Source organism: Salminus brasiliensis, chromosome 18 (assembly GCF_030463535.1).
Source record: "Salminus brasiliensis chromosome 18, fSalBra1.hap2, whole genome shotgun sequence".
NCBI lineage: Eukaryota > Metazoa > Chordata > Actinopteri > Characiformes > Bryconidae > Salminus > Salminus brasiliensis.
The window spans coordinates 32,417,638-32,445,142 of record NC_132895.1 but is presented as its reverse complement, the minus strand read 5'-3'; the positions used below and the strand labels follow the sequence as shown (position 1 = coordinate 32,445,142).

General features: G+C 48.4%; 1 protein-coding gene across 2 annotated transcripts; it reads left to right on the top strand.

Moving 5' to 3' along the window:
* Positions 1 to 1,597: 1,597 nt before the first annotated feature.
* Positions 1,598 to 26,639, top strand: notch1a (notch receptor 1a). Of its 2 annotated transcripts, XM_072661390.1 has the most exons (35): positions 1,598 to 1,858; positions 4,829 to 4,901; positions 10,378 to 10,640; positions 10,753 to 11,091; positions 12,012 to 12,134; positions 12,494 to 12,727; positions 12,831 to 12,986; positions 13,205 to 13,390; positions 13,487 to 13,600; positions 13,726 to 13,839; positions 13,987 to 14,220; positions 14,415 to 14,525; positions 15,663 to 15,855; positions 15,949 to 16,094; positions 16,450 to 16,563; positions 16,995 to 17,114; positions 17,283 to 17,435; positions 17,670 to 17,898; positions 18,071 to 18,272; positions 18,405 to 18,558; positions 18,685 to 18,869; positions 18,977 to 19,109; positions 19,431 to 19,688; positions 19,815 to 19,927; positions 20,036 to 20,371; positions 20,566 to 20,801; positions 20,884 to 21,303; positions 21,455 to 21,603; positions 21,821 to 22,031; positions 22,159 to 22,240; positions 22,345 to 22,507; positions 22,648 to 22,949; positions 23,266 to 23,413; positions 23,544 to 23,641; positions 24,240 to 26,639. In XM_072661390.1, the coding sequence occupies exons 1-35, from the start codon at positions 1,801 to 1,803 to the stop codon at positions 25,416 to 25,418; spliced, it is 7,329 nt and encodes a 2,442-aa protein (XP_072517491.1). In that variant the 5' UTR covers positions 1,598 to 1,800; the 3' UTR covers positions 25,419 to 26,639. The 2 variants fall into 2 exon arrangements, with proteins under 2 accessions (XP_072517491.1, XP_072517492.1); XM_072661391.1 differs by lacking the exons at positions 1,598 to 1,858; positions 10,378 to 10,640; positions 10,753 to 11,091 and having other exon boundaries at positions 4,836 to 4,901.
* The last annotated feature ends 866 nt before the right edge of the window (positions 26,640 to 27,505 follow it).

The window sequence follows — 27,505 nt, the reverse complement described above, 5'->3', positions numbered from 1 at the left end:
TATTATCAGCTATTAGATATGTATATATACATATAATACATATGGGGCAAAAATCTGCTCTAATGAAGGAAAAGTTAAAACTCTACTTACTCTACTTATACTTCACTCTCTCTTTCTCCATGACCTGCGGGTACAGATTCCCCTAGCAAGTTGTTCCCACGCGCACACACACACACACACACACACACACACACGCTGTCAAATATGAAATGTTGCTGCCCAGCGCCTGCGGGCTTGAAACTGCTCTGTAAGTTTCAGCATAAGATCAGACATCTGCCAACACTGCAGTGCTTGATGTGAAGATTAGCCTGTCAGGATTACCTAATGTGTGTGTGTGTGTGTGTGTGTGTGAGAGAGAATCCATAGTGCTGGAAAATGAGTCAAAAAAAAACAAATTACAGCTGTGCTCCACCCAACCTTAGCCTCACACACCAACACACACCTATCAAAATACTTTGACCCTATCATAACTTTTATGCAAAAAATACGTTTTGCATAATTATACGCATTGACTGTGAGCAAACTCATTCAGCGTGGGCTTGGCGTGAACAGCTCTGTTCTGGAGAAAATTAGCAAGTCAGAACTGTTCACAGTGGTGGCGAATGGAACCAGACACCTGGAAAGTTTCATGCCTCGGAAAACTGCATCCCAGAACGTTTTTAAAACCAAACCGCTCTGAAAACCTTATCTGATATCTGACAAATCATTTTACAATAGTTTTGACATCAAACTTTCTTAAAATGCACAAAAAAAAAAGCAGACAGTTAACTCGAGGATCTTATATGAAAAAAAAAATCGCCCCTAATAAAAACCTTTTTCCCTAGATGTCCCACTATTGTATCATCCTCAACATCACATATCAAACTCAGAAGACACGTGTAGATGCTCTGGTGCTTCTGGATAGTAACTAAAAAAGCGATATACTTGTGTTGTCGTCATGGTGACCCCTGGTTCCTATCACCACCACACTAATAACCTTAATAACTTTCTTTGTAATCCACCAATTTACACCGAACCACCTTGTATGTTGTGTTTTAGACCTCAGTAATAAAATTACACCAACTTCTGTGAAAGTGAACTTCCCCTTTAAACCCAGTAACCAAAACACCAGCTTTACTGTTTGTCTTTTACCAATTAATGCTACACTTGTTTTAACGGGGAGCAGCCAAATGTCCCATAAACCTTAAACCATGGAGACATTTGGAGGTAAATAAACACACACACACACACACACACACTCTCTCTCTCTCTCACACACACACTGCGTCTAGAATCCCCCTCATGCGCCTACTACAGTAATTGCTTAATGATCGGAACTTCTTTCCTCGCCTTATCTAGTCCCTCCCTATCAACAAAGACTGAAACAAGCCAAATATAAACACACAAACATGAATATAATATATATACACCTTTTCTAATATTCTAACTGCAAAAAATACGCATAATACACAATAATTCCCGTTTTATCAACGTTTAATAACTTAATCCGCCTCTCTCAGGTCGAGCTTCGCCGTAGGCGGAGGGATCTATGCTGAGTGCGGAGGCGGGAACTTTCCCCTCTCTCGAGCGCGTCCCTAACCGTCAGTCAGACAGCTCGACGCTAGAGTGCGGATCGCTCCTCGCTCCTGCTGGACTTGTTCATTTATTTATTCACTCGCTGTTATATTTATTTATTAATTCCGCTGAATGACTTTCTTGGGAGCTTTTTAAGCGCTTTTTAAAGCGTCGGAGTACAGAAACTGGGGCTCTATGAAAACTCCCGGAGGAACTTTATCACGTCTGTGAGGCTGAGGCGGAGGAATGAACCGTTTCTGCGTGATTTCCATATTTGTGACTGTAACTTTCACTCTGACGGAAGGTAAATATGCTTAAATGTTAGTTTATAGACGTTTGTAGTCGAGTAAATGTTGAGTTAGACGTGTTGGAAACGTTTTTTGAGCTTTTCTGTCAGTTTGAAGTCGCGTCTTATTGGAATTATCCGTTCCACCTTAAATGGGGCAGCAGTTCCATTCTGGCGCCTGAGGCGCCAGAATGGAACTGCTGCCCCATTTAAGGTGGAACGGATAATTCGCCTGTCCTACGTGAATTGTGGGGTTTCTCACAGCAAACTTCTGTATTTACTGTATTTTCACTCACAGTGGGGTTGTATTGACCTGCTGTGTGTGTGAGTGTGTGTGTGTGTGTGCGCGTGCATGTGTGTGTGTGTGTGTGTGCGGTTGGTGGTAGGATGGGGAGATTAATAGTTTTTATGGCATGATGCCACAAGTGTGTGAGACAGCCTAGCGAGTGTGTATGGGGGGGGGGGTCTCAGTGTGTGTGTGTGTATGTGTGTGAGGGTATAATGGGGGGGGGGGGGTTGAGGTTGGGGGGGTTAAACAATAGCTCGAGCTGCTGCTTTATGGCTCGTGCTGCTCTGATTTCTTTTTTGTCCGAGCTGCAGCTGCCGCGCGCTGGTTCCCACGGAGCGCGTGCAGGGGAGGGGGGGAGGGAGGGGGGGGGGGTTGTGTGTGTGTGTGTGTGTGTGTGTGTGTGTTGGGGGGGGGGGGGGGGTGATGGGTGCAGACAAAACTTAAACCATTAATAGAAGCAAAATCAGACAGGAAGCGAAAGTGCTGCTCATGCTGAGAAAAGGAGAAGCAGTGATTTAGCCAAAACATTAAACCCAGCTGACCAGCCATCTGAAGGTGCCCTGTGGTGGTCCTCTAGGTTCTGGACGTTGTGTGAGGTGTCTTCATCTCCAATCAATGGCAGTGGTTGTAATGTTATGGCTGGTTGGTGTGTGGAGCTATTTGCAGAAGAAGTTCTCAAAGGAACCATTGTCGTTTAGCTGGGTGTAGATCTTCAAGAACCCTTGAAGAACCGACACGTAAGAGTGTAGGGTTCTGACAGTACCAGAATTGGTGCTGGTTCCACGTTTAGTGCCACCATAGCGAGATCAAGCGTAGTACTGTACTGAACCATACCAGTACCAAGTAGAGTACTCTCTAAACGAGACCAGAATGAGTATTTTGGTACCAAGTGTAGTACTGTACTGAACAATACCAGTACCAAGTAGAGTACTCTCTAAACGAGACCAGAATTAGTATTTTGGTACCAAGTGTAGTACTGTACTGAACAATACCAGTACCAAGTAGAGTACTCTCTAAACGAGACCAGAATGATTATTTTGGTACCAAGTGTAGTACTGTACTGAACAATACCAGTACCAAGTAGAGTACTCTCTAAACGAGACCAGAATGATTATTTTGGTACCAAGTGTAGTACTGTACTGAACCATACCAGTACCAAGTAGAGTACTCTCTAAACGAGACCAGAATGATTATTTTGGTACCAAGTGTAGTACTGTACTGAACAATACCAGTACCAAGTAGAGTACTCTAAACGAGACCAGAATGAGTATTTTGGTACCAAGTGTAGTACTGTACTGAACCATACCAGTACCAAGTAGAGTACTCTCTAAACGAGACCAGAATGAGTATTTTGGTACCAAGTGTAGTACTGTACTGAACCATACCAGTACCAAGTAGAGTACTCTCTAAACGAGACCAGAATGAGTATTTTGGTACCAAGTGTAGTACTGTACTGAACCATACCAGTACCAAGTAGAGTACTCTCTAAACGAGACCAGAATGAGTATTTTGGTACCAAGTGTAGTACTGTACTGAACGATACCAGAATTGGTATTTGATACCGATACCAAGTGTAGCACCATGCTAAATACCAGAGTTTGGTGTTTTGATACCAGTACCAGGTGAAGTACTTAATAAATGATACCAGAATTGCTATTTTAATGCCAGTACCAAGGGTAATAATGTACTAAATAATACCGGAGTTTAGTATTTTGATACAAATACCAGGTATAACACCGCAGAAAATGATGCCAAAATTGGTATTTTGATACCAGTACCAAGTGTAATGCCATACTAAATGATACCAGAGTTTGGTATTCTGATACCAGTACCAAGTATAGTACTAGCACCACACTAAATGATACCAGAATGTATATATTAGTTGCAAATACTAAGTAGGACCAGTCTAAATTATGCCAGAACAAATGTAGTACCACACTAAAAAATACCAGATTTTTTTTTTTAAATAGGAAATATATAATATTCTAAGTATTTACAGGTTAATCAACACTTACTGGCTCATTTTATTGATTTCAAAAGTTAGAAACAGAACGTCTAGCTGGCGGTGCGTTGTTTAGATATTTTAGAGTACTGAATAGTTTGCTGAATAGAAGAAAGTCAGTCTTGATACTTTGGGCGACTCGACATCCCTCTAGACTGTATTCGGCTGTATTCGGGACAGATCTCTAGAACAAGTGGGTCTGCGTGTTTACAAAGTGGCAAACAATAAGTGCAAACCAGTAAGGACCAGTTAACACAATCTCATTTGCATATTCCTAATCAGCCCCTCATCGGCGTCCGTTCATTATTAGCGACGCTGGCTATTATTATTTTTTTGCAAGGTCTGGCTCTGAAGAGGAGACCATTAGTCAGCTTCTGAGGAGAAATAAAGGTACGCTGCTGTTTAGGGTTGAATAACGGGTAGTTAGAGGGTGAATAGGGAAGACACCCCCCCCCCCCCCCCCAAACACACCCCCACCCAACGTGCACACACTCATCTATCAAAGACAGTCATTCACAGATTCACAGCCTGAGACAATGCCCAGAAACAAAAGACGACTCGGCACTCGTTTTTACTAGGCTTTCCACTTTCTGAATGAGAGAGACGCGGTGTGCTCACACATGCAAATATATGTGTGTGTGTGAGGGATTTTCTAACAGAAGTGTGTGTGTGTGTGTGTGTGTGTGTGTGTCTGCAGGTCGGAGATGCTCAGAGCCCTGTCAGAACGGAGGAACATGTGAGCTGACGGCCGGCGGACAGGCGGCCTGCAGGTGAGTCACAGTCAGACGCTGCAAATTCACTGACTAACACTGGGAGACCTGTCCACTGTACCAGTGAAACCCACCATAGAGGGTCAGAGCTCACTGTGTGTGAGAACAAGAGGCCTGAGGGCTGAACTGAACAGAGTAGGTGTGTGTGTGTGCATACAGTGCTGTGCAAAAGTTTCAGTCCCCTCTCTGTCTGGTCAGTAAGTGTTTAAGAGATCTGGGGCTTCTACAGTAGAACCTCTCCTAAGTAATGTGGTTAGGGGCCTGAAGCATCCTCAAAGTACTGTGTGTGTGTGTGTGTGTGTGTGTGTGTGTGTGTGTGTGTGTGTGTGTGTGTGTGTGTGTGTGTGTATATAAATGAGAAGTGCACGCGCCTGTAGACATTCTCCCAGAGGCGCAGGACCCCCCCCCCCCCTTTCCAGCACCCCCTCCTGTGGTCTGTAACCCCCACCACACTTTCCTGCCCATTCAATTCGACAGCTGGCCCTCTCCCTCTCTCCCATTGTCCTAAACTCTCCCTCATACACACACTCACACAGGCTAGACACGCTCCCTCTCATAGCCACCACCACCACCAGACACGGCCATACACTTGTTGTAAGCTCTCAGCGCATACACTATACGCTACGTGTCCAAATGTTTGTGGACACCTCCTCTAACGAATGCATTCAGCTAGCTTCAGTTGCACCCTTTTCTGGTACTCAGCTTGTATAGTCCAAGTAGACCAGTGCTGCCAATAGAATAGGACTCTCTGGAGCAGAGAAACCTGCCTGTTTGACACCATGCTTAATGCCAGCTGTGGATTAGAGGGGTATAAAGCCCCCCAGCATTGAGCTTATTCTCTAGAATAATGGTGCTTCTCCATCCAATACTTTTGGAGTGGATGAGTTAAACAATTGAGGTTGGGGTGTGGTGGGGAACATTCAACATCCTGACCTCCCTAGTAGCTCTTGTGGCTGAATGCAATCAAATCCTCACAGAAATGCTCCTCCAAAATCTAGTAGCCTTCTTCCCTGGACAGTAAAGACAGCCACTCCAACAAAAGCAGAATCAAAATTTTTTGAATTCAGTCAATAAACAGGTGTCCCAGTACTTTTGTCCAAGTAGTCTTTATCCAGCCTGCACAGAAACCCCTCAGCGCAGCCCCCTTCAAATCTCAAAAATACACGACCTTACATTTTACCCTGTCGTAAAACACCAGCTGCTCGTGCGAGCGATTCGTATCGAATGGGCTGATGTAGATGATCGGAAATTACGTTGACCAACCTTCCAGAGATGTGAGCGCTTCTGACAACAGCGCGTCCCTATTTTTGATGCGCCTACTCTCGAAATGAGTGCATGCACGCTGTTAAAGAGGCCACCCCCCCACACACTGGCTCAGTTGTTGTCTTTCTCGTCTCTCCTTCTGTTTGCACTCTCATCACCTCCCATCACATCTGTCCTCCTGAACACTCGGCCCTGGCTCCTTACTCTGAGCTGTTTTGGTGGTCCAGCTTCAGGACCGCTACTAAAATACCACTAGACTTTGATTCATTTAGTGTACTATGTGTTTATAGTGTTTCTCTCGCTCACTTTCTTCCTCTATTTTGCCCTCAAACACACACAAACACACACTCTGTTGCTCTTGTGAGGTTCTCCAATCTCATTACCCCCTCAGCCATCTGCCCTCCGAACAGGACACCATTCAGACGGAGTGTGTGTGTGTGATGGGGGAGCAGATTAGGGAGGGAGGAGGAGGGAGGGGGGCAAAGATTTGAAAGCAAACAAGTGTGAGAGACTGTTGGCTGCATCCCACAGCACCCCTCCCTCCTCCTCCTCCCCACTTCTCTACCCCCCCCCACACACACACACACTCTCTCTCCCAGTTTCTCCCTGCTAAACTGTGTGTCTCTCTCTCTCTCTCTCGCTCATTCACCACACTTCCTATTTTGCTCCACGGGTTTTTGGAGGGAAGTGCGCAGTCAGGTGACTGCGGTGAACAACAACAAACAAACAAACAAACAAATAAATAAATAAATGAAAAAAGCCTTCAGAGAGGTCTTGTACTGATGGTGTTTAGTAAACTGCATAGTACATTGTAACAGAATGTACACACACACACACACACACACACACGTGTACAGAGTGAATATCCTGTGTGAAGTGTCTGATGTGCAAATAGAAAGTGAGTCAGTGTTTCAGATCTCTTTTCTTTCCAAACAACACTACATGTCCACAAGTATGTGGACACCCCTCCTAATAAATGCATTTATTCACAGCTACTTTAACGGCACCCATTTCTGACCAAGATGTGCAGATGCACACACGCACTTGCATACAGCTTGTCTAGTCCATGTAGAGAAGAATCACTGCCAATAGAATAGGGCCATATCTCTGGAGCAGATGAGCACTGATGACTCTAGTGGCACCATGCTGCCTAATAATGTCAGGCGTGGGCTATAGAGGGGTGTGAAGCCCCCCAGCATTGAGCTGTGTAGCAGTGGAGGAGCTGTGCTCTCTGGAATGACGATGGTGGTGGAGCTCCAATGCGATCAAGCCCTCACACCAGAGGTGAGCTGCTGGAAAGCCCATCAGAGTTGGTCTTTGTGGCACGTCTAGGCTGGCTGTAATCTGTATACGGGGCTGTAAAGGTTCAGTGTTTAGTGACTCCAGTGCCGATTAAGGCTGTGTGTCGCTCAGTACTGGTCCCAATTCCACTCCTCCATAACCCTTCGTGGACAGCTGGAAGCTCTGTCCACTCTGAGAGGGCTGGACCCTGGTTCATGACACTGAGCTATTTTCAGAGTGTTGGTGTTGGAGGTCCAGCTTTAGGGCAGCTTCTGAAATATCACACCTTCATCCAGAACAATGTTTAACAGTGTAGAAGAGTTCTCACCACTGTTCACAGCTTTACTTTATTAGTACGAACTTTAGCTTTATACGCTTTTCATAAAAATAAAGAAATAAATGATGATATATAAATACTGGGCGATATGGTAAAAATACTATATCACTATATCAGTCATACTACTGATGTACCTGTGTGACTGACCGCCTTATACCCTCATCCTGATGAGGCCGGTCTGATCTCTCCTGGGTCTCCTTGTTTATGGGTTATGAGTTTGTGTGTGAGTGTGTAAGTGTGTGTGAGTGTGTAAGTGTGTGTGAGCTTGTGGTCTGGGCCTTAGAGTGTAACAGGTCTCGTTGCCCCTGCCAAGCGGAAGTGTGGTAGAGCAGGGCTGTATATGAGGAACATGGTGCAGAACGTCCACCGACAGTCTAGACCCTGATGTTAGAATGCTGGGGGGGAAAAAACACACATGGACATAAGTAATTGGACACAAGTGAACTAAAGTGCCAGGGTCAGTGGCTCTATATCTGTGCTTAAACGGTTCTTCGATGCTTGGTTAAAGCTTTCTCGGGTCCTTGTGGAGGTTTAGAACCTGTAAGAAATGGTTTTGTGTAGCACCAGAACGTTCCACTGTTGTTGTAAGTTAAAGAACCCCCTTTTCAGTGCTGCGTAGAACCCTCATCAGACCGCGTCACGGGTCCCGGGTGTGTTGTAGAGGACGGTGTGTTGGCTCTTGGCTCTGTGGCAGAAGTAATCGACTGAACTCTAGAGTTCTGATGTTTCAACGGTTCTGGTGGTTCTGGGATTTTTGTGTAAACTGGAGCATCCAGCTGGGCCGTGGCTTTAACCGAGCGGCCGGGTTCCCACATACTGCAGTTGGGTCTGAAACTGCTGAGTTCACACATTCTAACAGTGCGAGACACGAGCCGGCTGTGGGAAGCTCCGGAGACGAGGCCGAGAGAAACTGAAAGTTTGTTGTTTGATTTGACACTCTGGGGCAGGAAGTGTGAGGTGTCAGTGCTCACACATATGCCTACACACACACACACACACAGTTGCACACTCACTTGCACAGCAGTCAGCAGCAGATGGTAGACCAGCCCCCTGGAAGGCGACAGGCTACAGCCTGCAGTCACAAATGTGGTCATAGGTCAACACAGCATCTGTTCAGATACTCTCACACACACACACACACACACACAGACCTGTTGCCACGGCAGGCTGCAGATGCCCTGCTGCTGCTGCTGCAGTGTCATAGAGACAAAGAATTCAATGGCCACATTAATTCTGGGAGTAAACACCACACACACACACACACACACACACACACACACACTCTCTTAACAGATGAATACTTTGCCTTGTTGCAGTGCTGGATGGAGTCATTTTCAGAGACACACAGAAAACATGGGGGGGGTTAGGAGACATATGGTGAGAGACAAGAGAGAGAGAGAGAGAGAGAAAGAGAGATACAGGTAGACTGAAATAGAAATAGAGATAGAGAGAGGTCAGAGGGAGAGGACAGTGAAAGGAAAGTGAAAGAGAGGGAGAGGTGGTGGGGGGGGTACAGAGATAAAGGGAGATCAATAAAGACAGACGATGCGAAAAGCCAGATGAAAAAAGGAGAGAGAGATACAGTGAGACTGACTGATAGAGAGAGAGAGAGAGAGAGAGAGAGAGATGGTGAAAGAGCGAGTGATGGAACTTGAAGAAACAAAGAGAAACTAAACAAAGAGAGTGAGCGAGCGCGCGAGAGAGAGAGAGAGAGAGAGATGGATGGAAGGATGACAGGAGGAGTGTGCTCCCTCTGGGGATCAGCCCCAGTGACCTCACGCCACTCGCCATGGCAACAGGGTGCAGGGTGGGTGGGTGGGGGGCTGCTGCACAACTGCCCTCATTTATGCACACACCTGCTGCAGACACACACACACACACTCGCTCTGCTCAAGCGTGCCATGCTTAATTCCTTATCATTCGTTTTCAGGAGCTGCTCCAGTTCTCTGAGGCTCTGGTGGGGAGTGTGTCACACACACACGGCACAGGGAGCAGTGGGGGGTCCTATACCAGTATAGCTTGTGCTCATTTCAGCCCTTTTCTAAAGAAAACACACACACACACACACACACAATGATAAACAAGTTTATTTATCTCTCTGCTCGGCTGTACTGTTATTTTTGGCGGGAAAGTGTTCAATGGGCCTGATTGTCTGTGTGTGCGTGTGTGAGGGGGTGAATAGGGGGTCACTTTGTTGTCTAAATAATTGGATTACACACAGTGCAGTCATTCAGCAGTACTTCAGAGAGAAAGCGAGGTGGGGGAGTAACAGGGCGAGAGAGAGAGAGATGAGAATCTAAATTAGGGGAAAGAGGCAAAAGTCCTGATGGATGAACAGATAAAGGGTTGAGAGAGAAAGTCTGTCAGGAAAAACACATTTAAAATGCATGAAAGGGACAAAAGTATTGGGACATCTGCTAGTTTGTGTCTGGCGTTTGCACATCTGTGTCAGCAATGGGAGCAACTTAAAGTAGCTGAATGAATGCATTGATTAGAAGTGCTGTCCACAAACATTTGGCCAGATTGTGTGCACGCTGTTTCTCTTACTGTCGTGGTTCACCCGTTCTAATTGCGCGTGTGTTTCCTGTCTGTCAGGTGTCCTGCCGACTTTGTGGGCCCGCAGTGTCAGATCCCGAACCCGTGCAGTCCGTCCCCGTGCCGCAACGGAGGCGCGTGCCGGCCCCGAACGCAAGGCAATGACGTGGATTTCACGTGCGAGTGCGTGTTGGGCTTCAGCGGACCCCTCTGCCTGACGCCGGTGAACCACGCCTGCATGAACTCGCCCTGCCGCAACGGAGGGTCCTGCTCGCTCATCACCCTCACCACGTTCAGCTGCCGCTGCCCTCCAGGGTGGTCAGGTACGCTCAAATACTCTTAATTGCGCATGTGTGTGATTTATTTATTGATCACACTGAAGATGCAGAGGTCTCGAAAACTTCATTCACAGATTTGTTCATTTTTGCTCTGCAGGTAAGACGTGTCAGCAGGCCGATCCGTGCGCGTCCAACCCGTGTGCTAATGGAGGACAGTGCTCTGCATTTGAGTCCCACTTCATCTGCTCCTGCCCTCCCAACTTCCACGGTCAGACGTGTCGGCAGGACGTGAACGAGTGCGCCCTGTCCCCTTCGCCCTGCCGTAACGGCGGAGTTTGTGTGAACGAGGTGGGGTCCTACCGCTGCCACTGCCCGGCCGAATTCGCCGGGCCGCACTGCGAGCGCCCTTTTCACCCGTGTCAACCCTCACCGTGCACCAACGGGGGAACGTGTGTACAGACCAGCGACACCGGATACACCTGTACCTGTCTGCCAGGTAAGTGTCAGAACACTTTCATGCATCGCAATTGAGGTGCAATGATTTTTGCACTGAACTTAATCGAATACATTATGTGGACAAAAGTATTGGGACACCTGCTTGTGAAGAAGGCGGCTTTCTGCTAGATTTTGGAGGAGCAACGAGAGCTTTGGCTAGGTCAGGATGTGTGTGTGTGTGTGTGTGTGTGTGTGTGAGAGTATGATGATCACCACCCCATTTCAACCCCAACTCCTCAGCTTATCCCATCTAAAAGTGCTGGATGGAGCTCCACCACCATCGTTCCTTAGAACACTGCTCCACAGCTCAATGCCAGTGGGGCTTTATACCCCTCTATAGTCCACGTCTGGCATTAGGCAGCATGGTGCCAATAAGTCCATCAATGTTGATCTGCTTCAGAGGGTCCTATTCTTTCGGCAGTACTTCTTCTCTAGAGGGACTAGACAAGTTGTATATCAGTCAGCTAAGCAGTGGATGACTTAAAGTAGTTAAATGCATTCATTAGCAGGGGCGTCCACAAACTTTTGTCTGTATATAAAAATAAAAAAAAGGTAATCCGCTCATTGTTATAAAGGTCCGAGATTACTATGCTTTCTGCCAGCTACCGGGACAGGAAGTGTGTGTGTGTGTGTGTGTGTGGGTAGGTGGTTGTACTGTAACAAGCAATCTGCCTCTCTGAAGTGGAATGCAGTTCTTTCACTGTCTCAGTTTATGATTAATCTCAATAAGTGATCTCAATCACCACAGCTAAACATATTTCCCAGCACACTTCTCTTTTGATGTGTGCAGGTCAGGAGGTGAATTTTACTCATTCACACACACACACACACGATTCCCACAGGCTGGCTTATTCATTTACTCACTCCCACACATTTCGTCCCCTAACTCTCTCTCTCTCTCTCACTCGCTCTCATTCACAGGGTTTACAGGGCAGGACTGCGAGCATAACATCGATGACTGTGTTCAGCATGCGTGTGAGAATGGGGGCAAGTGCATGGACGGAGTAAACACCTACAACTGCCACTGCGACAAGCACTGGACAGGTACAGTACAGTACTGTGTGCAGTGCTATACAGCTCTATACAGTAACACGACAGCTCTATTAATCAGGTGGCAAATCGAGAGCCAGAAGGGTGAAGTCCAGGCAGCTGGAACAAAATCCTGGGGTGGATTTTTACTCTCTGGCCGTCAACTTGCCATGATGCTCTAAAAATGCTCACTACGACACACACTGGATGGATACTGTACTACACACCACCATGCAGCAGCCGCTCGGACCTCTGCACTAACACAGTTCTACACATACACACTACCACTGAATAACGATGAAGCTGCTCGGTACGACCATGTGGAGATGGGCTGCCTGAACCTCCCTGACCTTCTATCTCATGTCTGTTCATAGGTCAGTACTGTACCGAGGATGTGGACGAGTGTGAGCTGTCTCCGAACGCGTGTCAGAACGGAGGGACGTGTCACAACACTGTGGGCGGGTTCCACTGCGTCTGCGTGAACGGCTGGACCGGGGACGACTGCAGCGAGAACATTGACGACTGTGCCAGCGCCGCCTGCTACCACGGCGCCACCTGCCACGACCGCGTCGCATCGTTCTACTGCGAGTGCCCGCACGGACGCACCGGTGAGTAGGGCTGCTGCTGCTGCGATACGGGGGCTTCAGTTTGATCTACAGATAACAGGGAAAGTTAAAAACCCACCTGCTAACCTTACTTGTTTACCCGCAGGCCTCCTCTGCCACCTTGACGACGCGTGCATCAGCAACCCTTGTCAGAAAGGCTCCAACTGTGACACGAACCCCGTTAATGGGAAAGCCATCTGCACCTGCCCTCCAGGATATACTGGCTCGGCCTGCAATCAGGACATCGACGAATGCTCTCTTGGTAAAGACCAGTCACCTAACAGTACACTAGAGGAGGGGCAAAGGGAACCAGCCTTGATCATGCATGAGGTCGACAGCGTTTAGTTTACAGCGGGGTGCATGGCTTCTTTCACTTTCCGTGTCAGTTCTGTGTTTATCAGCTTGTCCAAAAAAGCATGTAAGCTGTTCGTTGTTATTTAGGTTGCATGTAGAAACCGTCTTCGATTTGTTCGTTTTCAGGAGCTAATCCATGTGAGCATGGCGGTCGGTGTCTCAACACCAAAGGCTCTTTCCAGTGCAAGTGCCTCAAGGGCTACGAAGGGCCACGTTGTGAGATGGACGTCAACGAGTGCAAGTCAAACCCCTGCCAGAACGACGCCACCTGCCTGGACCAGATTGGTGGATTCCACTGCATCTGCATGCCAGGTTAGGACTGTACCAGTTACACAGATCAGGGGTGTTTTTAAGGTTTGTAGTTGATGATGATGAGGATTTGTGACCGTGATCTAATGCTGTGTGTAGGGTATGAGGGTGAGTTCTGCCAGATTAACACCGATGACTGCGCGTCCCAGCCTTGCCTCAACAGCGGCAAATGCATCGACAAAATCAACTCCTTCTACTGCGAGTGTCCTAAAGGTAACCACAGCTTTTGAGATGACCAGTCAGCCGAGCATCAGCAGTTACGCTTCTCTCGACACTTCTCTCTGTACTGTGGTGAAATGTCTATATGGCCTTTTTTTTCCCCCCCTTCAATTTCATAGGATTCTCTGGAAGCCTGTGTCAGGTGGATGTCGATGAGTGTGCCAGCACACCGTGTCAGAACGGAGCCAAGTGCACCGATGGCCCAAACAAATTCACCTGCGAGTGCAGAGAAGGTAAGGTTTTTTTTTTTTTTTTGCAGTTGCAAAACCCACGCATGCCCCCTAACCTTTTTGTTGGCTTTTCCTTTTCCTGGTGTGCTTAAAAATGTGAAAAAGTGCACCGCTGAGCATCTCCTTCCTTTTCTGCCGCCCTCCCTCTAGGTTTTACGGGCCCTCTGTGCGAGATAGACATCAACGAGTGTGCGTCCAACCCATGTCACTACGGAGTGTGTAAGGATGGCCTGGCCTCCTTCACGTGTACGTGCCACCCTGGTTACGCTGGTCGCCTGTGTGAGATCAACATTAACGAGTGTTTGAGTCAGCCGTGCCGCAACGGCGGTACCTGCCTGGACCGAGAGAACTCTTACACCTGCACCTGCCCTAAAGGAACCACAGGTACACGCGCTACACTGACGTACCCTTGTGTGTGTATATACCCTAAAAGAACCACCAATGCACTCACATCCACACTCGTACACGCAGAGGAAACTAGTACTTGAATATTGATCTTGTTTGTAAACGTAAAATGGGGGCAACACACACACACAGATTCTGGTCAGTATTCCCTCTAAACCCTGCTGTTCCCGCAGGCCGAAACTGTGAGGTCAATGTGGACGACTGCAAGAGTAAGCCCTGTGACTTTGGCAAGTGCATTGACAAAATCAACGGCTACGAGTGCCTCTGTGATCCTGGCTATACAGGTAAGAAAACACAGCGTTCGTGTGTGTGTGTGTTTGTGTGTGTGTAACAGGTGGCAAGCGAGGTGCACTGCTTTGGTGTCAGATAACTGAGGAGGACAGAGCCGACCTTTTCTAACTGGGACACAAATGCACGCACACACACACACACACACACACACACACACACACACACACACACACACACACAGTGTACTTTGCACAGGATGTCTTTTTAAACATGTGCTTGTCATTGGATGCTGAAGCTCAACACACCTTTGAAAAACTTGTGTGTGTGTGTAAGTAAGGGGGGAAAAAGAAAGGGAGTGTAGGATAAAGGGCCATTGTTGTAGCAGAAGCAGGCAGTTAGATGACCCTGTCTGTCTGTGAGGAGTGTGTGTGTGTGTGAGCGAGTTGGGGAGGGTAATTGTTCGGTCGTGTGTGAAATATGGCCCTCTCCTTTGTGTGTGTGTAAACGGCCCTCTGCAGACCCTCCACCCCCACCGTAGAGTGTGTGAGAAAAAGAGAAAGAGAGAAAGAAAGAAAGAAAGAAAGGAAGGAAGGGTGGGGGAAGCTGTGCTCTTTGTCATTCACAAAGTTTAGGGCCCCTCCTTCCCCAGCTGTTCAACATCCTTAAAGCAGACACACACACACACACACACACACACACTCTCTCCAATAATCAATACACATCAATAGTTGTTAAAATGTTGTGTCTTAATTAAACTGAGTCATCAACCTGCCTGCAAAAGGTGGTTTCAGGCGTGAGATGAGTAAATTTGTGACAGTCTAAGTCCAGCTTTTGTTAGCAACATTAGCCTAGCATCTACCTGTTGTAATTTAAATAAGCATACATCAGATATCAAACATGTCTTGGCTGATCGACTGATTCTGGGGTCAGTGATTGATTATGTGCATTGAATTTTTCACCAACTGAAAGGTAAAAGGTAAACAAAGGGTCTAAAAAGGGGCAATTTCACTATATGAACAAAAGTATTGGGACACCTACAGGAGATTTTTATGAGGTCACATTCTAAACTGGCTCCTATTACACACAGAACCACGCTGGAGTTCGGGCTTAAGTTTATACACCTGTGGCAATGGGACACCTCCAAGTCCAGCCCTAATATTAAACTAACCCTCTCTCACTCTGTCTCTCAGGCGCCACGTGTAACATCAACATCGATGACTGCGCGCTGAACCCGTGCCGCAATGGCGGTACCTGTGTGGACGGGGTGAACTCCTTCACTTGTCTGTGCCCTGACGGCTTCCACGACTCCACCTGCCTCTCTCAGAGAAACGAGTGCGCCAGCAACCCCTGTATCCACGGCAACTGCCAGGACCAGGCCAACAGGTGAGTCTTCACAGACATACCTTGAGAACGTCCCTGCCTCTCGGTTCTCGACTGAACGCTCTCTGACGCGCTCTCTCTCCCCTCTCCCTGCAGTTACTTGTGTGTGTGTGAGCCGGGCTGGACGGGCCGCAACTGTGACCTGAACCTGAACGAGTGTCTGTCCAACCCCTGCGTGAACGGAGGAACCTGCAGGGACATGACCAACGGCTACATCTGCAGCTGCAGAGCAGGATTCAGCGGTCAGTGTGTGTGGTTGCGTTTGTGTAGGAAACCAGAGAAACCCATACGTTTAATATCTTACAGTCCAGTCTGGCTGACCTACCTGACCATTCAGCTCCCAGCTCCTTAGGGATGAGGAAATTCCATATACATACACCTATATAATACATAAGGGTCACATTACATATAGGAACTGTAATATATATATATATATATATATATATATATATATATAATATATGGGCCGTGTTAAAACATGTAGTACTTATATATTTATAATGCAGCAGAAGCTTATGTATATGATAAACGTGTGTGTGTGTGTGTGTGTTTTTCAGGTTGATCTAACGTTGTGTATATGTTCTCTCTGTGCTGCAGGGCCAAATTGCCAGACTAACATCAATGAATGTGCTTCGAACCCTTGCCTGAACCAGGGAACCTGTATTGATGATGTTGCGGGATACAAGTGCAACTGCCTGCTCCCCTACACCGGTACAGACACAAATACTAGACTAATACACACTCTCTGTATCTCTATGGCTCTCTCACGCTCCTCACTTTTCACCCTGCGTGGCATTGTTTGGCTTTTTCGCTGCGCGTGTGTGTGTTTGTGTGGAGCCTTGAGTCGGAGCCTGAGTGGGAGCTCAAAAAGCCCCATTTCCTGTTTTGCCTTCTTCCCTTTTCCTGTTTGGGGGTAAAACAGTCACAATTGTGGGAAGCCGCAGACGACAGCCCGGTCACCGTGGACACTGATAAGGAAATGCTGCTGAATGTTGCACAACAAAAGCTGGCAAAGTATCTGCAGTAGCAAACGATGGCTGAACCTGATGACCTGTGTGTGTGTGTGTGTGTGTGTAAAAACTGCATTGGTGTATTCAGGACCTCCTAATTCACTCCTTTGTTTGATTTTGTGTGCGTTTCAGGTGATCTGTGTGAGAGTGTGTTAGCTCCCTGCTCTTCACGTCCATGTAAGAATGGAGGGGTGTGCCGTGAGTCTGATGACTACCAGAGCTTTTCCTGCGCCTGTCCCGCTGGCTGGCAAGGTGAGTTCTTCTCACATCAAAGCTCCAGGATGAATTGACCTGAATTATAAACATACTGGACTTTCAAACACACCCTTGTTTGTTTGTTTATTTATCAAGCATAATATTTTGATTTATTTTTGTTTTTTCTCTCATCGTCATCTTCACCATCTTCGTCCTCTTCTACAGGTCAGACATGTGAGGTGGACATCAACGAGTGTGTGAAGTCTCCTTGCCTCAATGGTGGCGTATGTTTGAACTCGGTGGGCGGATTCCAGTGCCACTGCAACCCAGGATTCTCTGGGGATCTCTGCGAGACTGACACTGACGACTGCACTCCGAGTAAGACCTGGAGAAACACACCCCTATACATGACCGTACACTGTTCTATTAATGTGGAATAAACACACACACAGGGAAATATACACAAACATACGTGTGACCCTACATACACACACACACTCACACCAACCACGTAAGCCGTACCACCCATGATGATGCTCTTCAGTGGTCAACTCATCCTCAGACTCCCATTCAAACCACTGAATCTCTTATGTATTTATTTTTTTTCTCCAGACCCCTGTAGTAACGGTGGGGTGTGTGTGGACCGCGTCAACGGGTTCACATGCGTGTGTGTGGCTGGATTCCGGGGCGAGCGCTGTACGGAGGATATTGACGAGTGTGTGAGCGCCCCCTGTCGAAACGGAGGGAACTGCACCGACTGTGTGAACAGCTACACCTGCAGCTGCCCTGCCGGCTTCAACGGCATCAACTGTGAGATAAACACTCCGGACTGCACTGAGAGGTAGGGGGGCACGCACAAACACATGAATACACACTTACTGGCTCTCTTGCATGTAGCCTGTGGTCGGTGGTCAGTTTCTGATCGCAGTGCGGCTCTTGGTTGTGTGAGGGGGCTGAGAATCTGCTGTAGAGCTCTCCATGCAGTCTTACCCTTTTTGTGTTCTGCCTTCTAGCTCCTGCTTTAATGGTGGGACGTGTGTGGACGGGATCAACTCGTTCTCGTGCGTGTGCCTGCCGGGCTTTACCGGGAGTTACTGCCAACACGACGTCAACGAGTGCGATTCGCGGCCGTGTCTTAACGGGGGCACCTGTCAGGATGGCTTCGGGACCTACAAGTGCACCTGTCCTCATGGTTACACCGGTGCCAACTGCCAGGTACACAGCCACACCCACTTAAACTCGGCGGCCGCTTACTTCACATTAGCTTTCAGGTTTGTGCTGCGTTTTCTGGGCTGTGATTGGTTGAGTGTACTAAAGCTTTGCCTCTGCACTGTCTGGTGGTTTTAGAGCCTGGTGCGGTGGTGCGATTCCTCTCCCTGTAAGAATGGAGGGTCCTGCTGGCAGCAGGGCTCCTCTTTTACCTGCCAGTGTGCCAGCGGCTGGACAGGACTCTACTGTGACGTGCCCAGTGTCAGCTGTGAAGTTGCTGCTCAGCAGCAAGGTAGATATGAAGTGTGTGTGTGTGTGTGTGTGTACTTTAAATCTGAATGTCTTTTCATGTGTGTTTGGTCTCTATGGTTGTGTCCTAACTCTCATTCCCCATTCTCGGTTACTTTTCTCCTCTCAGGTGTGTCTGTGGCCGTTCTGTGCCGTAACGGCGGTCAGTGTGTGGACGTGGGCAGTACGCACCTGTGCAGGTGTCAGGCGGGCTACACAGGCAGCTACTGTCAGGAGCAGGTGGATGAGTGCGTGCCAAACCCTTGCCACAACGGTGCAACCTGCACTGACTACCTGGGAGGATACACTTGTGAGGTATGAAGATGCACAGCCCTATACATGTACACGCAGAACCTCTGCTCACGTAGAGCGTAATGGATATCTAATGAGCTGCTCTGTATGTTGTTCTCTCCGTCCGGCAGTGTGTTGCGGGTTATCACGGCGTGAACTGCAGCAAGGAGATAAATGAGTGTGTGTCTCAGCCATGTCAGAACGGAGGCACCTGCATCGACCTGGTCAACACCTACAAGTGCTCCTGTCCTCGTGGAACGCAGGGTGAGAATCACTCTCCGGAAGAGTCATTTTAGGGTGTCAAGAGGCATTATATATATATAATGTCCAAATGCTTGTAGACACCCCTTCTTATAAATGCATTTCAATAGAATAGGACTCTCTGAATCAGAAAAACATAAACCTGTAGAGGTGGATATAAACCTCCTCCAAGCCCCATTCCAACAAAAACAGGATAAGCGATTTTTAATTCCCTTGAAACAACCCTGAATGAGTAGTTGTCCCAATACTTTTGTCCATGTAGCGTGTGTGTTTATGTAATCTACATTTAATATACCTAACCCCGTCTTTAACCCCTCTCTGTAGGCGTGCACTGCGAGATAGATGTGGACGACTGCTCTCCAGACACCGATCCGGTGACCGGTGAGCCACGCTGTTTCAATGGCGGCCGTTGCGTTGACCGCGTCGGCGGTTACGGCTGTGTGTGTCCTCCAGGATACGTTGGAGAGAGATGTGAGGGTGATGTAAATGAGTGTCTGTCTGACCCCTGTGACCCCAACGGATCGTACAACTGCGTGCAACTGGTCAACAGCTACCGCTGCGAATGCCGTACGGGATATACAGGCATGTACACATCTCACACACACTCACACTAGTGTACCAACTAGAGTCTCTGCAGTTAAATAAAGGTCCTTAACAACTGAATGAGTGAACTTCAGCTTTACTGACACCTCAAATGTGTGTGTGCAGGTCAGCGCTGCGACACTGTGTTCGATGGCTGTAAGGACAAGCCCTGCAAAAATGGAGGAACCTGTGCCGTCGCCAGCAACACCAAACACGGATACATCTGCAAATGTCCACCTGTAAGTTCTCTCGCACCTCTGCAAATAAAAGCCCACCTATAAGCACACACACACAGCTCTGCCTGCACAGACCTCTGACCCCTCACTTATCTCCATCCTCTCCTGTAGGGTTTCTCTGGCTCGTCCTGTGAGTATAACTCTCACTCTTGCGGCTCCCTGCGGTGCCGGAACGGTGCCACCTGTGTGTCGGGTCATCTGAGCCCACGCTGCCTGTGCCCGCCGGGCTTCAGCGGACACGAGTGTCAGAATCGCCTGGACTCGCCCTGCCTCTCCAGCCCCTGCTACAACGGGGGCACCTGCCAGCCAATCAGTGATGCGCCCTTCTTCCGCTGCCTGTGTCCACCCAACTTCAATGGCCTGCTGTGCCACATCCTGGACTACTCCTTTAACGGCGGCCAGGGCAAAGACATCGCCCCGCCACCTGAGCTGGAGATACGCTGTGAGGTGGGGATGAAGTAGTAGTTGTTTTTTTTTTTGTTTGTTTTTTTATGATAGTCACGGTCATGCCGAAACCTTGTATCTCCATTGTTAGTACATGCATGATGTACAAGTCTCTTACGGCAGTTTGAGCAGTGTGAATACTGGCCCAGTGTGTGTTTAGTATCTGGTACTTACTGTCCATCCTGTCATCCTCTTAGGTGGCGCAGTGCGAGGGCAGGGGTGGTAACGCCATCTGCGATGCTCAGTGCAACAACCACGCGTGCGGCTGGGACGGGGGCGACTGCTCTCTGAACTTTGACGACCCGTGGCAGAACTGCAGCGCCGCCCTGCAGTGCTGGAGGTACTTCAACGACGGCAAGTGCGACGAGCAGTGCGCCAATGCAGGCTGCCTCTATGACGGGTTCGACTGCCAGAGGCTAGAGGGGCAGTGCAAGTGAGTCTCACACCAATACTTATATTTAAATATGAATAATTATTATGCGCATTTCCTAACGAGGGTCCTTCCCTCCCTCCAGTCCCCTGTACGATCAGTACTGCAAGGACCACTACTCTGACGGTCACTGTGACCAGGGCTGTAATAACGTGGAGTGCGAGTGGGACGGTTTGGACTGCGCGGAGGACGTCCCCCAGAAGCTGGCGGTGGGCAGCTTGGTGCTGGTGGTCCACATCACTCCTACAGAGCTACAGAACCGCTCGTCGTCCTTCCTTAGGGAGCTCAGCGGACTCCTCCACACTAACGTGGTTTTCCGCCGCGACGCGAACGGCGAGCCGCTGATCTTCCCGTACTACGGCAACGAACACGAGCTGAGCAAGCACAAGCGCTCAGCCCACGAGTGGAGCGACCCGGCCCAGCTGCTGCAGCGCGCCAGGAGGAGCCTCACTGCCATCATGCGCACACGGCTGCGGCGAGAACTGGACCAAATGGAAATTAAGGGGTGAGTCGCAGTGTAGTTAACCAATAGGGTGGCCAGAAATAAAGGAGTGGATGATTGACGGACGGACGGACAGACAGACAGAATTTCTGTGCAGTTTGATTACACTGAGTTAACTTCTCTTTGTGTGTGTGTGTGTGTGTGTGTTTTGCAGCTCTATCGTGTATCTGGAGATTGATAACCGGCAGTGTTTCCAGCAGTCAGATGAGTGTTTCCAGAGTGCTACAGATGTGGCAGCGTTCCTCGGAGCGCTGGCCTCCAGTGGGAATCTCAACGTTCCTTACATCATAGAGGCAGTTACCAGTGAGTACACACTACTACACAATACTGTAAAAATAACACACACACACTGTACACTTTGTAGTACACAGCATCACAGGGTGTGTATGTGGGCCCACACCTGAGCTCCTCCCTCTCCTCACTGCATAACTTACATAATTATAAACAATCAGTAATATAAACAATCAGTAATATAGGTGATAATAAGACTCCCTGTACCTGTGTGTGTGTGTGCCTGTAGGTGAGAACGAGGCTCCGAGCCAGGGTGAGATGTACCCCATGTTCCTGGCCCTGCTGGTCCTTGCTGTGCTGGTGCTGGTTGCCGTAGGGGTGGTGATGTCGCGGAAGCGGAAGCGAGAGCACGGGCAGCTTTGGTTCCCTGAGGGCTTCAAAGTGACCGAAACCAAAAAGAAGCGCAGAGAGCCGGTGGGAGAGGACTCTGTCGGACTGAAGTAAGTGTGTTTGCGCTCTGGTGAACTTAAGTTCAATCATTATTGATTGATTTATGATCTCAGAAAACTTTTAAAGATGCACATTATTGTTTATTGAATATTAATTATCGATTTGCGCTCTCCGAAGGCCTCTGAAGAACTCTGACAGCTCCCTGATGGACGAGCAACTGAGCGAATGGGCAGAGGAGGACCATGGCAAACGCTTCAGGGTAAGTGTGTGTGTGTTTGTGTTTCATGGCATATATTTATGTACAGTACTTGTTGTAAGTGGTTCTACATATGTGCATATGGTAATAAGTATGTGTGTGTGCAGTTTGAGGAGCAGTCTATGCTGGATATCGGTGGACAGTTAGATCCTCGTCAGTGGACTCAGCAGCACCTGGATGCAGCTGACCTGCGGCTGAACTCCATGGCTCCGACTCCTCCACAGGGCGACATCGACAACGACTGTATGGACGTCAACGTCCGTGGGCCTGGTGAGAGACTTCTCTGATCTGCTTTGTTCATTAGAATTATTTGAATGCCACAATCTTTGTCTAAAACATCTGCATGTGTAAACTGTGTGGAAATAACCTTCGCTCTCTCTCTGTCTCTCTCTCTCTCTGCTCGCTCTCAGATGGCCTCACTCCTCTGATGATCGCCTCCTGCAGCGGTGGTGGTTTGGAGACTGCAAACGGTGAGGATGAGGACGACGACCCCTCGGCTGCCGTAATTACAGACTTTATCTGCCACGGAGCCAATCTTCATAACCAGACGGACCGGACAGGTGAGACCGCGCTCCACCTGGCTGCGCGCTACGCCCGCTCGGACGCAGCCAAACGCCTGCTGGAGTCCAGCGCAGACGCCAACGTTCAGGACAACATGGGCCGCACTCCATTACATGCCGCTGTGGCTGCAGACGCACAAGGAGTGTTCCAGGTACACATGCACTTAAATACACACACAAACGCTCACACTATTTTCAGGCTTCATTTCTGTATCAGCATTTATAAAAGGAAGCTGCCTCAACTCCTGCCCGATTTCTCAAAGTCTCCTTCCTCTTACAGTCATATGCTCGGAGTGCCTGGCATGTGGCCTGATTTTGAAATTTAGGAAATACATGAAAACCAGTTCTCTTTTGAATCGCAGCCTGTTTCAATTCCCAATCTGATCCTGATAATAAATAAATAAATAATGAAGATATCCATATCTTTCTGTTAATTTAGCTGTTATTAACCTGCCTAAACTTCTCCAGATCCTGATCCGTAACCGCGCGACAGATCTTGATGCCCGAATGAACGATGGAACGACACCTCTGATCCTGGCCACTCGTTTGGCTGTAGAGGGCATGGTGGAGGAGCTCATCAACTGCCACGCCGACATCAATGCTGTCGATGACTCTGGTATGCATATCCCCACTTATTAAGACTTTGTCATGAGTCTCCTGGTTGTCATCTTTCAACAATAGCAACCACATGGACTTAAGAAGCTCTGAACGTTCCTAAACAGTGATTAATTGCTTTCTTTCTGCAGGTAAGTCCGCTCTCCACTGGGCTGCTGCGGTCAACAATGTGGACGCTACTGTGGTGCTTCTGAAGAACGGCGCAAATAAGGACTTGCAGAACAACAAGGTGTGTGTTTTTATATAAATATGTATTAAACTAACTGGACCGAAGAATTGGGACACGGCTCGTAATCCCCTTACCCACAAAATCGAACCTCTAGTCCTGCAGTCTGCCTTTCTTACACTCATCAGTGAAAGAACAGGAGGTTCTGAAGAGCTCACTGAACTCCAGCGTGGTTCTGTATGTAATAGGAGACACCGCTGAAATTTCCTCCCTCCTAGATCTTCCTCCATCAGCTGTGAGTGGTGTTATTACTGAACAGTGGAAGAGTTTAGGAGGAACAGCTCACAGAGAGCAGCTCAGCCACCGAGTGTCTGTCAGACCACGTAAAGTTACAGAGCGGGGTCAGGGCCGAGTGCTGAGCTCAGAGCAGAGTGCAGAAAAGCCTCCAACTGACTCAGTAACTGCAGAGCTCCAGACCTGCTGCTGCTGGTAGAGCTTAGAGCAAAGGAGGACCAGCTCCATATTAATAATGCCTATGGGTTTAGAATGGAAGTCATTCTAAAAGCGCTTGTAGGTGTCCCAATACTTTTGTCCATATTGTGTATGTGTGTGTTGTAATTTTGTGTGACGTACTAATGTGTGTGTGTGTGTCTATCCGCAGGAGGAGACCCCTCTGTTTTTGGCGGCTCGTGAGGGCAGCTACGAGACGGCGAAGGTACTCCTTGATCACCTGTCCAATCGTGACATCACTGACCACCTGGACCAGCTGCCTCGGGACATCGCTCAGGAGCGAATGCATCATGACATCGTTCGCCTGCTGGAGGAGTACAACCTGGTCCGGAGTCCACCGCTTGCTCTGTCGCCGCCGCTCTGCTCTCCCGAGGCTTTCCTGGGCATCAAAACCAGCCCGGGCGGAGTCAACAACGGCACCAGCAACGCTACAGCCAAGAAGCAGCGCAAACCTGGCGGGAAGGGCATCGGCGGGAAGGAGGGCGGGAAAGACATGAAGGTGAAGAAGAAGAAGAACGGAGAAGGGAAGAACGGAGGGCTGATGGAGGTTCTCTCCCCCGTCGAGTCGCTGGAGTCTCCACACGGATACCTGTCGGACGTGTCTTCGCCACCCATGATGACCTCCCCCTTCCTGCAGTCCCCGCCCATCGGCCATCACCTACAGGGCATGGATTCTCAAATGGCAGGAGCTCACCTCATGGCTAAGCAGTTTGACTCCGCCCCTCCGCGTTTGTCCCACCTCCCAGTGGCCAACAACGGAGCCCAAACGGGGCAATGCGATTGGCTCCAACGGGTGCAGCAGCAAGCAGGATTCCAAGCGCTAATCCCCACGATGCATCACGCCGCCAACATGCCACAAGTGATGGGATATCCCACGATGCAAAGCAGCCATCTGGGCGCACCTCACCTGCTGTCTAGCCACGCCCACCAGACCAGCCATCACAACCACCCGGGCCTTCAGCATCAAACCTCAAGCTCCATCCTCTCCCAGCACTTCCTGGGAGACCTAAGCGGGGTGGACCTCCAGTCCGGCTCGGGCCACACCTCCATCCAGACCATCCTGCCGCAGGAGACGCAGCGTCTGGCTCCGCCCATGTCGAGCACACAGTTTCTGACTCCGCCTTCTCAGCACAGTTACTCGGCCCCCATGGACAACACGCCCAGTCACCAGCCGCAGGTCCCCGACCACCCTTTCCTGACCCCGTCCCCTGGATCGCCTGACCAGTGGTCCAGCTCCTCCCCACATTCCAACCTTTCTGACTGGTCGGAGGGCATCTCGAGCCCGCCCACCAGCATGCATATGAACCACATCCCCGAAGCCTTCAAGTGAAGCGGTGCTACGTAAGGAGACGACGAGAGAAGACTGAGCTTTTCTACAACTTTTGCCTTCTTTTTTTATTTATTTATGAGCTTTTTTTTTTTGACTCCAGATATTAAAAAAAGATCTTTTTTATTTATGCATTTTATTTTTATCTATGAGAACTGCCCAGAACGAAACTGGATATTCTAAAGCTTTTTCTGTTCTTCTTTATTTTTATTATTATCATTTTTCTAGAGATGTTTGTGTTTTGTCCGGAGACGTTTCAGTATTAATTAGAGCTTGATTCGCTCCTTTTAAGCCAAACCGTAGCTCGCTGTAAACGCCTGTAGAAAGAGTCTTATCAGTTCGTACACTGAAGTCGCTGAATGTTTAACCCAGGACACGACGTGTGGGCATGGACCGGACGCCGAAGCTAAGAGGACGACCGCGCGACTGTTTAAACCTACGAAGCCTTACAAAGGGTGGTGGACTACTGCGGTGGAGCCGCCACCGCCTCTTCCTTTTGCCACACTGGACACGATCGATGTTCACAAGCTGTCTTAACGCCGCCGCAGTTTGCTGTAGAAGCCTGATGTCCGTGCGCCCGCCTGTCCGTCTTATCCACTGCACCTGAGTTCAGCAGGTGCTCAGGAGAGTTCTCACCTATGTAGCTTTTTAATGACCACTGTTATTTATTTCTTTATTTTTTTTTTGTTGTTTTTTAAGGTGTAATATGTCTCAGCCTTGTACAACCATTACTAAACGCTCCTAGCGCCACCTAGAGTCAGACCCCTGTTCCGGTCAGATGTGTAATATATTAAAAAGAAAGTGCACGACTACATTTATTTCATTGATCTTCTGTAATATTCTGTAAGCCTGGACAGTCGGGTTAGACCGGACTCGGGGTGAGCTGGTTGTACGAGGCTGGATGTGCCTGTTAAGCTAGAGTATGTACTACACGTGTGTGAGTGTGAGATCAAACGAATGAATGAGACTGCGTGTGTGTGTGTGTGTGTGTGTGTGTGTGTGTGTGTGTGTGTGTGTGTGTGTGTGTTGCACTGTGATGACATCGTCAGCGCTCAGGAGGAGCAGCCGCTCGGTGTCGGACCTGTTCAGTTTTCTAAACACTGGTTTCATGTTGTACTGCTAAAAGAATGAGGACTTGTGCATTTCAGCTCCGAGGAGGAGAGAAAGTATTTTGTCTGATTTGTAAAATAATTTTTTTAAAACAATAAAGAAACTTGATCTGAATTTTTTTTGTTCACTGAATTCCTCGTCGTTTAGAGTGTTAATTATTGTCATTTAATTCAAGTACTAGATTATATACATGTATAAAAAAGTAAAAAATGGAGATAATTATAGAAATTTCTCTGCGTTTAATGATCAGATATTTCACAGTTTACCTTTTAATTAAATTCTGAACATAAATGATCTTTTTCTCCACATTCTATCATTTTCAGGTGCACTAGTAGAAGTGTGTGTGTGTGTGTGTGTGTGTGTGTGTGTGTGTGTGTACTAGTAAACATAGGCCACCTATAAACAGTGGACCCAAATGCCCCTGGATCCACCACCCATCTGCAGAGCCAGAGAGCCACCAGCTGCAAGGCAGGCGCACTTCCACCAGAGGGAGCCCGCGAGCAGGTCCTGAATGAATGAGGGGGGCTGGAGGTTAAAAGCTGGAGGTTAAAATAGTGTGGAAGCTCTTCTCCAGGATCTGCCTTTAATCCTGGATAGTAGAAAAGATGAGTTTCACTAAAAACAAGGAGAAGAGCCGTTTCCTAACCTCTTCACAGCACACTGGTGTCGGGCTGTAGCGTCTTCTAACAGGAGCTGTAAGGCTTTCAGAAATCTCTCCTCTCTGCTGAAACCTCTGCTGCTGTCCTGCTGAGGAAATGCTGCGTTTCCCACTCTGAAGTAGGAATGGGCTGGAGAGCGCCCTCTAGTGTCTGAGCAGCCTGCAGGATGAACATGGAGGAGCTGGGAGCTTTGGAAGCAGACAGAGGAAGCCTGTCATACAACTCAGCACCACAAGAGGGAGGCAGAGGCTGCTGGAAGTCCTGTAGATCAATACAGCTGATTATTATTATTATTATTATATTATTAATGTTTTAATAATA